The sequence below is a fragment of the Rhipicephalus sanguineus genome, chromosome 6 (assembly GCF_013339695.2).
Source record: "Rhipicephalus sanguineus isolate Rsan-2018 chromosome 6, BIME_Rsan_1.4, whole genome shotgun sequence".
Classification (NCBI taxonomy): domain Eukaryota; kingdom Metazoa; phylum Arthropoda; class Arachnida; order Ixodida; family Ixodidae; genus Rhipicephalus; species Rhipicephalus sanguineus.
Window position 1 is genome coordinate 130672846 of NC_051181.1, and position 11381 is coordinate 130684226.

Consider the following 11381-nt stretch of genomic DNA (forward strand, 5'->3'; position numbering starts at 1 on the left):
GGCTCAAGCTGCCCAGCATTCCCAGCTTCTGAAACTGCAAGATAAACAAAGGTCCGTGGATTAGCTTCAGTATAGTAGTAAGAAGAACGTCAACTTTGCGTAATAACCACAACTTAGCTAATCAGTTTCAGTTTGGCACACATGGCAATACGCGAAATAAAGCCAGAGAATTCACAAGGTACACTCACCCTGAACCAGTTTTGAAGCTAGCACCATTACCTGAGATAAGTGATGTCATGTCAAACTTGCAGTAAGGATGTACTGTTCCACTTACATTTTTTAAAATAAGCTCGCCTTTTGCGCTGAACCTGAAGAATTAGTGGCACACAACACACTTAGTTTGAAACATTGAGAAAAGAGCCTCAAACTTGTGTCGACCTCGGAATTCGAATTAAGTGAATATTAATTCAAAGTCATCGGCTACAATTTAGACATTACAAATAAGGGCTGCAAGTCAATTAATTCAGAAGTTACTGTACCTGTTACAAGTATTCATTTTAATGTCTCGTGCACGTAATGGCCAAACATCATAGTTGCGTTGTACTAAATGAAAGGGGCGATTTCTAAAAATCCTCCTAACGATTAAAAAAATCGTATTTGATCTTACAGAACATGATTTATTGGTGCCAAATTTAGGTGATACAAAGCGAGGTGCAGAACGGGTAAACACTGTACTTAACTATCCGTTGGTGCTCGTTGCCTGCAAAGCAACTGTCTTGACAGGCCAGTGTAAATTAAGACTGCGCACTATTATCCTCAAACACCACCACAGTCCTCGTGCAAGCGATCAGTACATTAATTTGTCTATATGAGGCAGTCTTTTCTGACAAGACGAGCTTTGGAGAAATGTCATTGCGTCACTCGAAAGGGGTCCTTAACCACTTTTCCGATAATCGATGGACTTCAGTATCGGGAGTTTATTTCCTCGCGAATCGATCGCCGCAAAAATTTTTCGGATCCGTCAAGAACGAGCGGATTTACAGGGATTTGTCGTGCACTTTAAGCGCTTTCTCTCTTCTTTCGTTCCAACGAATGCGCTGGAAGCTACACCGAATGGGGGGAGGGGGACAAAGGCGAAAGAATCTGCGTCAAGCGCGTCATGATTTTGAGTTCGATTCCGGTGCGCGCTAGTGTTACTACTGTGGCACCCCGTGGCAAGAAGCGCATATTATCCAAACACCGCTCTTGGCTTTAATGATAACAGGGAATTTTCGAATAGGGGCCCCAAAGCGCTTTGCGTGTGCTCGCTTTGGGTCAAGCAGGAGCTAAGAGTATTCGAATAGGGTCTGCGGCGCTTTGGACACCCCTCCTATAATAGTAATGAGAACTAACAGACAATAACGCCAAGGAAAGTTTCCTTGGCGTTATTGTCTGTTAGTTCTCATTTATATTGTGTCTAACAAAGAAAACGAGCCCTTAAGAGCCATCTTCTTTCGTTCCTCCTATAATAGGTCACTCTAGTCTTGGCCAAGAGCCGTACGTCGCTTCAGTGGGTGCCGTCAAGTTTGTTTGACGTAAAGCTTTTGAGGCAGGCTTTCGGGCTCCTGCTAAATTCGAGAAATAGCGTCCCCAACGCAAAACTCAAACGCTGTTCGGGTCTTGCGCATGCGCAGTGTCCTCGACGCTATTTCTTTGGGGCCCTAAAACGATTGGGGCCCCTATTCGAAAACTCCCTAATATCTGGGCTTTAACCTCCCAATATCACAGTATCGTTATGAGGGACGCCGTAATGGAGGGCTCCGGAAATTCCGACCATCTGGTGTTCTTTACCGTGCACTGACATCGCACAGTACACGGACCTCTAGTATCTCGCCTCCATCGAAATGCGACCGCCTTGGCCGAGATCGCACCCGCTACCTTCGGGTCAGCAGCAGAGCACCGCAACCGCTACGCCACCGCTCTTGGCTTTAGCAAAATATTGCAGAAACTTGTCGGCGTGTCACCTTTGCCGACTTTAAAAAGAGAGAGCGAGAAGTGTATTCCTCACGGTGCTTTCGAGAAGGGCTCAAGATTCAAGAAGCTCGCGCGGCTTCATCTATTCAGGTGCACAAAAAAAAAAAAAAATATATTATTCTTGTTTTTGCAAGCTGCCATAAAATGAGAGAACGGCTCACCCGCCGAGTTCGAACTTGTTTGCTGGAAAACCATGCAAACACGTGATTGTTTTGTGCTAAAAGCCCCGCGTCAGTTTTTTGGGGTACTGGAATGGCGTGAAAGCGATTTTGGAAGTCCTTAGCTCGCATACAAGCATTTCTCACTGCGATTCGAGTGTTTTTCTTTAAGGGGAAAAAATCTAGGCTGTAAGAGCTCAAGCATTGGAAGTTGCCACTCACCTTAACAGCAGCACGCATTATGACGTAAGAGAAGTGAAGGAACTGCCGCACCGTCTGCGTCGAAGTAAGAGAACAGAGGGAGGTGCACTCGCTCGTCTAAAAGCTGAACAGTGAGGCACCAACGAGCAACGCACACCTTACGGAACTTCAACCATCGATACATGCAGACTGTGTCTAAATGAACATGTTGAGGTACACCACCACATGGGAATCCACAATTTAGGGTGCAGGAACCCACAAGCTTCGAATTTCGGTTCCCACCGGCAGCGAGATGTTCCTTCGTCCACTTTAATAGATTTCCCTTTGTCATGATTTCTGCACTTAATATGACTGATAATACGTTTCCTTTGTTTCAATATAGGCTACACTCACAGGCGTGGCCATAGTGGGGATAAGGGGGGGGGGGGCGAACCCCCTTTCTTCCAATACCTCGCCTTTGCACGGCGTTCTGATCGTAAATGCCTTTGTGGGAACGGGTCGGGATGAGCTAAGGGAATTGGGGGGCACAGCGGTGAAACGTCCCCCTACCTCCCCCCCGCCTAGCGGAGATACTCAACGCTCGCATACGGCTATATTAGATATTCTAGATGCGCTGTTTGACATACGTATTGATCAAAGTTTATCTTTAGTTAACCATACTCAACACTCCACATTTATTTAATTGTGAAGACCATTCGCACGTCTTTCCGGGCTTGATGCAATCACCTGCTAAGAAATTGCACTTAGTAGTGCACATAATTTAATTCGGTGGTAATTAACCAGGAGTGCGCTATGGTAGCGCAAAAAATAAATTATACTTACGGCAGGTTCCGTGAGAACGGTTAGGCTAGTTTTCTGCAAGGAAACAATTGAAACACTTTAAAAATTAAGCACGGTAAATCAAAATACATTCCGCACGCAAACACGCGTGCGAACAAACCACAAGGATGAGTGATATCCTTTCCATAAGGTTTATTATTGCGACAACAATTATATGAACAAGAGCACTGCACGGGCCGGATTTTACGGCCCGGGCCCGCTTTATGAAGCCCGAGCCCAGCCCGGACCCGTGGTTCCAAGCGCGGGCCCGGCCCGGGCCCGGGCGTACATGACCGAACCCAGCCCGAGCCCGGCCCCGGCCCGTGGTTCCAAGACCGGGCCCGGGCGTACTTGACCGTACCCAGCCCGAGCCCGGCCCGGGCGTTCATTACTAAACTAATCCAGGGCGCGCTTGTTCATGACCAGACCCGACCCGGGCCCGCTAGAGGATATTAGTTGTTGATGATGATGATTAATGATGCCGTGCGCTTTGTAGCGGGCGATTGGACGGAAAATCCGGTGTGTACATGCATCGAAATGTTGCTTTGCCTGCGGTGGTTGCTCAGCGGTTAATCTGTTTCGCTGTTAAGTCCTAGGACGCCGGTGCGATTCCCGCGGCCACGGCGGCCGCAATTTGATGGGGGCGATATGCAAGAACACCCGTCTATATACTTATCTTTCGGTGCACGTTAGAGAACTCAAGGTGATCGAAATTAATCCGGTGCCACTACGGCGTGCCTCGTAATCATATCGTGGTTTTGGCATGTAATACCAAGGAATATAAATGAAATGTACCGTATGTGTCAACCTAGAATAAAAGACCGAAATCTTTATTCCTCCCATGGGAACAACCGTGATCGAGCCCATTGTTAGTGCTGTTAATATATATATATATATATATATATATATATATATACGTGATCTGGCGTGTTTATAAGGAAACCCACCACGATGTACTTGTTACTTTGACAAAGTTTGGTCCAGCAGACGAAACGTTAGTGAAAATATACAGTGCCAATATATATATATACTGGTGGAAAAAAAATAGCACTTCAACTGTTTTTCTATTTTTATTGCTAAGCTTTACTAAGAGCCAGCTCTTTGCACGTGTCACTTCAGCTTGGCACAGTATCGTTTAGACCATGCAATGCGTAACGTTCGCGTGTGCTCGAAGGCCCGACTTACCGAGTCCGGCCCGGCCCGCAGCCTCAAGCCCGGGCCCGGCCCATGCCCGCGGCTTCAAGCCCGGCCCGGGCCCGGCTCAGGCCCGCGGCTTCAAGCCCGGGCCCGGCCCGGGCCCGCACTTTCACGCCCGAGCCCTGCCCGGGCCCACCGAAAAACGCTTCGGACGGCCCAGCCCGGCCCGTGGGCCGGGCCGGGCCCGGGCCACTGCAGTGCTCTAAATTATGAACACTCGAGGTGCATTTTTGCCGCATAAAGTCCAAATCGATGACATCGCCCTGCGCGTCGTATGTTCGATGTGCCAGCGAGAGCTTGCGAAGGCCGCAGACGGGCGCGGCTCAAGCAGAGATGATGGTGACACGTGCAACTCTGGTGGCAGAAAACTAGAGATAAAGTACAAAAATAAATAATGGGGAAAAATAAGGTCACTCAGCCTTAAGAGCCAGAGAGATGGACCGTGAATTTATATTTTTTGGTATAATAACATAGATTTAATCAATGTAGATAAGGTATTAGACCAACTTGAAACAAGGAAGTTTTTTTTTCTTTTTTTTTCTTTTTTCTTCGAGCCTGGTGGCAGACATGTCACCGCCCTGTTATAAAGGGGACGCTCATAGCATCCATCCATCCATCCATGAAACGCGCCGGCCAGCTCCGTCGGGCGAAGGAGCATGAAGGGTGCCGGTGTTGTACATTGCGGCAGGACAGCACAGAAAACGGGACGATGAGCACACAGGACACAGCGCTCTGTCCTGTTTTCTGCGCTGCGATGCCACAATGTTCATGAAACAACTAGCCCACTTAAGAACCGATGTGTGTGTGTGTGAGGGGGAGGGGGGCAGCGTTTCTCGGGCAACAACTGCGAACTTTGATCAAAAGGGCGGGATTGCGCGCGCTATCTCTAGTGAAATCAGTAGACGGCTCATATCCTTGTGCGTGCTCTGCTCTCATCGCTTACTTCGCGTTGAAGCGACATACAACGCGAAGAGCGCTTCGCTCCATGGAGCGGCCGTACCCCTTACCAGCGTTTCCTAGAGATAAGCCATATCGGATCCTATCGGGTAAGCCATAACTGTTAGCCATACTTCGTGTAACGTTCAACTTTGTTGCTATCGCATTTATTGCGTCGCTCTCGCGGCGAAACTGCGACTTTTTATCTATTGTTATTACTCACATCAACAGGGTCTCAGCAAACTCGTTACACTAAGAAGCAAGACACACTGATGTTGAGTTTCAGCATTCGTACCTCTTCTTTTGTTTGAGACATATGTTCTGTTGCTCCAGCTCGAAACAGATGCACGGCTGCGCGTGGATGAACGGAGCGCTCTTTTACAAGCAGTGCCTGTAACGAGAACGTCGACTAGGTCAACGCGCGCCCTGAACCATCCTTCGATCTTGGTGAGACAAGACAACTTGTCCTGTCCCGGACGAAGACAAGCAGTCTTGTCGAAGCATTCGCTCTAGGCGATGCGCTGACAATACCTCTTGTCGTAAATGTAATGAAAACCGGGCGAGTTGGTAGGAATTCATTATGGGAAGTTTTCAGCGCGCAGACAACAAACAAGGACGTATAGGGAAGGATCGCCTGTTTGTCTTCTTCTCTTAAAGGGCCTTTAAACCACCTGCGACATATGTTACAATATGTAAACGCGCGCAAGTAAACGCGCGCATCGAGCTTAGAACGCCATCACGATCAGCAGTGCCAAATGCGGCAGCGCTACGCGTCGCACGCTACGAAAAAAAAATTACACATCATCTCCCCCTCCGGGCAACTATGGTGGGATGCAAAAGCATCAGGGGGGGGGAGGGGGTGCGCATCGAGTTTCCGTTTCTCTTATGTGACTTATGAGACAGTGGTTGTCGAGGCGTTTGAACTACCGCTTGCCGACGCTGACGTCTACGTTCGGCTTCTTGAGCCTTCCTCTGCTCCGCGGCGGTGGCACTGCCGCTGCAACTAGCGTCGACGTTGTTCAAGGCGTTTCGCACACCGTTGCACAGAGAGAGAATGACGGAAGCACAGCGAACGCGCATTTTCGCAGCCTCGCAGCTTCGAGATTCGCTTGCCGGCGTTGCCGTTTACGTTCAGCTTCGCGAACGTCCACAGCGCCGTTGCCAAGGAGAGTGCAACGGGAGCGAGCGCGTGCCGCATTATATACGAGCGCGCAGCTGTGGCGGAGATAGAGAAACGGGAGAGAAGAAACGAAGCGGAGGCAGCGCTCACACCACCTCCTCCACCCCATCTCCTCCCGCGAGGAGAGGGGGAGAGTTGGCCCATGCGCAGTATGGGTGCGGACGCCGCAGAACGGACACTGCCCCGAGCATTAGATGCTTTCGCACCTAAAAAAAGTTCCGTGCTCCTCTCTGGGCCTTCGGTATCCCCAGCACTGGTAGTTACGTCACCAGGAGACTCTGGTCGTGTCAGCAGCAGTAAAAACCTGTTTTTTTTGCAGGAACGCACGCTCCCTGCTTTTCTTCCTCGCACGGTGAGGAGGAACACTCGACCAGGAAGAGAGACGAGTCAACGAACGAAGCGTAGGGAAGGAAAGAGCGAAACGAGCGAGCGAGCGAGCGAGAGGAAGGAGCGAACGAAATGCACTTAACTCCGCTATTATGGCACCATTTGGAAAAATTCTCGCGGCTGCGCGTTCGTTGTAGACTTGTGCACAACCGCAGCACTACAACTAAGTTTCGACCTCTGGGTGATTTAGGGGTCCTTGAAGACCCAACCTACTGGCACGCGTGGGCATGCGCACACACGCGCCTACGCTACATCTTTGTGCGCGCTGAAAACTTTTTATATAGTGAACCTCTTGTCTAAACTAAACGTTGGCTCCAGCCAGATTCCCTGTTCAGCGATTTCTCATCGCTGCATGTGTGAGAAATGAAACCCACCTGGTCGTCTTCGCGCTCTGTCGACGCTGTCCGGTGGTTGCTGTCGTTAGCGCCGTGCGGCATTCTCCCATCATCCTCCACAATGTCCGTTGCATTGAGAGCGGAGGGAGTCTCGGTGCACAGGCCCACGCCCGCGCAGCCCGATCTGTGAGTGGGCGCTTTGGCGACCTTGGTTTTGTGCTGCGTCATCCAAATTGCGGGCAACGATGATTGCAGTACCTGTGCTTGGCTGCGAGCACCCGTTTACTTATATTTAAGAGCGAAGCTGTTCTAGGGCTGGGACCTGAGGACAGCTGAGTGTTCGCGCTGGATGACACACTCCAGTTACCAGATACACTGATAGATGGCGTAACTGCCTAGGTTACCGCAGAGTTACTGTATATGCTACCTTTAGGTAGCACAGTTGCGCATCTGTCTTCCAAACACCGCTAGCAACCATGCATTGCGGAGAAGCTGACGCTCGGGCCAATTTTTGCATTTCTCGACGCCGCCGCTGCAGCGAACTGAATTAACACTAGTCATCGACAGCCAATGTTTATCGCCGATCTTCGACGCGCTAGAACTGTTAATCGGCGACACGGTAGGCATGTCGCCTGCAAAAACAGAGTGCGATTTCACCGCATAGCTGTGGTTGCTAGCCAGACCTATGCGCAACTCTGCTTCCTAAAGGTGGCATATATATTAACTCTAGGTTACCGTATATGGCTCCTTTATATGGCTCCTAAGGGAGCCCCATGTACAGCAAATCTATAGGTCACGGACGAAGTCGTAATCACAATGGAAATACACGAGAACCGCAGCTCCGCTGGTTCTGCAGATTTCACATTGGGTGGAACTGGTGTAATTTTTTTTTTACTCGGACGCCAGTCTGCAGTCCATCCGTATTTATGCTCGTTCACCTGTATGTTTGCACTATACATCTTATATGCCTTACGTGTGCTTACGGTGTCACTGTACACTCTAGAAAGATTACCTGTTACTCATTTGCAAAGTCCTGATTTGCCACAGATATAACTCTCTTTAAAGATATACGTTAACTCTCTTTTGGAGAGTCGCTCCTCCCATGACTCTAAGAAAGAGCCAAGAGGATGGGCGCATCAGTGGCGTGGCCAGGGATGGGGAAAGGGGGGCACACCGGGCCCATGCCCCCCCCCCCCCCTCTCTGAATTTTTTTTTTTTTGCCATGGCATACAGAGCCCAAAATGACAATCATATCTGCCTGCCCGACCCCCCACTTCAGATAAAGGAGGTGTCCCCCCCCCCCCCCCCCCGAAAAAAATTTCTGGCTACGCCCCTGGGGCGCATAGGCTTTCATATAGAGTAACGCAGTGGTTCGGTATGTCGCCGACACTGTTTCCAACACTTACTATATACGCACTACGCTTAGCTGTTTGTAATGCCCAAGCTTTGCCTTCTTTGTCTAATTGTTTTGCTGTCTACAGCCGGTGATGAATTTACATATTTAAGTGAGTTGCTATTCCATTAACAAAATTTTAGCGTTGAAAAGGAAGAAAAACCGTGCGCAAATTTGCAAGAGTTGTCAAAACTCGAACGGGCTTTAGCAAAGGAGCCAAGCTTACCACCACGACCTGGGGCCTCGTGTAATTGGCCGACGCCATGCCGACGATGATATCGGCACCGAGGTCGACATAGTGCCATATGCATCCGGAATCCAGCAGTTCGGGGATGTACTGCACATGACCGCAACACGGTCGTCGCAACATGAAGCACTCGCTTGTTCGTGAAAAAGTGGTTACAAAAAGTGGTTGTATCACGGAGGAAGAAAAAGTGATCAAAGAGGCAATGTACGACATGTGTCTTAATTAAGACGCAGTGGTCAGCGCGCCCGGCTTCTGGGCTCGAAAGTTGTGGAGCAGGAGGTTCGATTCCGTGGTCGGGTCACTCAATGTTCTTTTTCTCAATTTCTTTCTGAGCTGCCCGTGTGCCTTATTAGTGATGTCAGTTCCGTGACGGAAATGACGTGCGTAAATTCCTGGTGAACCATGACATAAAACTATTAAGAATAATAGACATTTATGCCGCCTTCTTTTCATAAGCATTACGTTATGATCGATTCCGTGGTATATCCACCCGTATTTCAACTCACTTGGACGGTTCCGACCAGGATGAAGGCGTCAAAAATGATACTTATTCCGGCCAGGCCTAGCGCGATGTAGTTCGACGTTTCGACGCCCACTGTACAGAGAGACACGAAGTGTGTTAAAACGCGTATTACTGAGAATTTTACGAACTGGACTGTTTTTAATCATTATAATCTTTTAGCAAGTAACGGAAATACGGTACGGTATTGCTCCTATTTTCTCGCTCGTTGTGCTTTTGCCGCTCGTAATTTTAGTGAAGGCACCGCAACTCCACAAATGCTTTTTTCAAAAAGTTACTATGGGAATATTGTCACGCCTGATTGTTGCCTCTCAGTCTACGCATTGTTCAAGACGAAGCTGCCTTTAGGGAGACGCACTGTCTCTGGAACCGTGGGAGCGGCTAAAGCACAGCGAGCGAGAATAGGGGCGGATCCAGGTGCCTACTTTGGGGGGGGGGGGGGTTGAGGACAACATTATCCTTACCCCTTTTGGGCAGTGGTAGCCGAAGAAATCTGACGAAGGAGGTGGACAACAAGCACTGAAGGAGAGGGCAGAAGCGATCCCCCCCATCTGGATCCGCCACTGAGCGAGAAAGGGAAAGCGGTTCGGTAATACCGTACTTTGTTAACTTAACTGAAAGGCTATTGAGAATTCGTGTCTCTGTAAGCTACTTCAGCGCTCTGTCGAAGTCGAAGAATAAAGTTCGCAGATGGTTTTGAACTCCCTCGTTTCTTTCTCTTAGGGGTACCGACAACCAATTTTTATGGCACCTGTTTTCTTTAGCGCAACGGAGAACTTACCGGTCAAATTTAAGTGTCTAATCACGGAATGGTAACGTGGAAAACGCTGCGAAACATATTCTTGTTTCAATCTGCTGCGACTACGAAGTCGTATACACACAACACATATTGCAAACAATGGGAGGTGAGCGCGAGAGCGGTTCGTGCTTGTGCGCGGCGGTGTGCTGCGCATGCGTGCGCTCCACGCGCATGTGCCGCGGTTCGATATGTTCCACTATTTGCCGCTAAGGCAGCGCCGCTTCTTAGCGTGCAACTTCTTTTACCTCGTAAGCAGCACAGAATAGAGCGGCGATGGATAACAACACACATACTCCAATTTCCAGCAGTTATTACTGTGCAGATGAAAGCATTATACTTTTGTACAGCAAAGAGAACGACTTGATAACCCAGCTTCAAGGCTCCTCCGCGACGTACCGGTTTTTTACTTTTAAAAGCGATATACTGTATAAGTACTAACATCGCGAAAATGATGCTTGAATCTGTCTCTTTATTTCCACCACGATCTACTCGCACGTTCTGGTCAGTTGTCGGTCCCTTTAAAGTGATCGTTGTTTATTATTATTATTTTTTTCTTATTCGAATTTTCAAACGCGTGCCCAAGCCAACGTTTTGGCTTGAGGACTCGTCTTCATCAGGGCCATGACGAAGACAATTAGTCGACCTCGTCGGAACGTTGGCGCCAGCGACATTTCTTTCTCAACGATTTATCACCAAGTCGTCGGAACAGTGACTCACCAAGCTTGCTCACGTCGTGTACGTCCGGAACATAGACGAACCAGGACTGCTTCCTGAGATGTCGCTCTATCTCAGGCTTCAGCACGTAAGCCACGTTGAAGGCATTGATCAACTGCGTCACAGCAACGTCGTTTGCGAAGTTACCTAATTGCTCAGGGCATTCGAAAACTGTCGTAGCGCGCCTGTGGCGCTGCTGTGGCGGAACAGGCAGGTATTCAAGTACCTGCTCCAAACCCGCAAGCGCTACAGCCCGCCAAGCTCTGCATACCCAATTCGGAAGCAGCTAGGCCCACCGATTTGACCGAGTGCGTCGGCCGCATTTCACGTGCACAACGCCGTTACGGACGCATCGTACGTCGTACTAAAACTCGCTATGTTTGTTTGCGTTATTCACGCGTAAGCTAAGCACGGTGGTGACTTCGTCTTACTAGCTTACCAGGCAGGCTGCAGCGACGCCGATGGCTTCCCTCGAGGAAATGCGGCACATGCCGGGAATCGCCTGCGATAAGTCGTTTATAGTACGAGTATTATTAAATGTA

General features: G+C 49.3%; 1 protein-coding gene across 1 annotated transcript in view; it reads right to left on the reverse strand.

The window, feature by feature from the left end:
- LOC119397544 (uncharacterized) overlaps window positions 1–11381 on the reverse strand; it is a 13786-nt gene extending 2405 nt beyond the window's left edge. Inside the window, exons 1-9 of the mRNA XM_037664968.2 lie at window positions 11279–11381; window positions 10843–10954; window positions 9313–9401; window positions 8786–8896; window positions 7206–7385; window positions 5560–5655; window positions 3135–3167; window positions 2334–2387; window positions 4–34 (exon numbers count right to left, since the gene is read on the reverse strand). Of these exons, the coding sequence (XP_037520896.1) occupies window positions 4–34; window positions 2334–2387; window positions 3135–3167; window positions 5560–5655; window positions 7206–7385; window positions 8786–8896; window positions 9313–9401; window positions 10843–10954; window positions 11279–11329 (757 nt within the window). The 5' untranslated portion in view covers window positions 11330–11381. The remainder of the gene's footprint in view (window positions 1–3; window positions 35–2333; window positions 2388–3134; window positions 3168–5559; window positions 5656–7205; window positions 7386–8785; window positions 8897–9312; window positions 9402–10842; window positions 10955–11278) is intronic.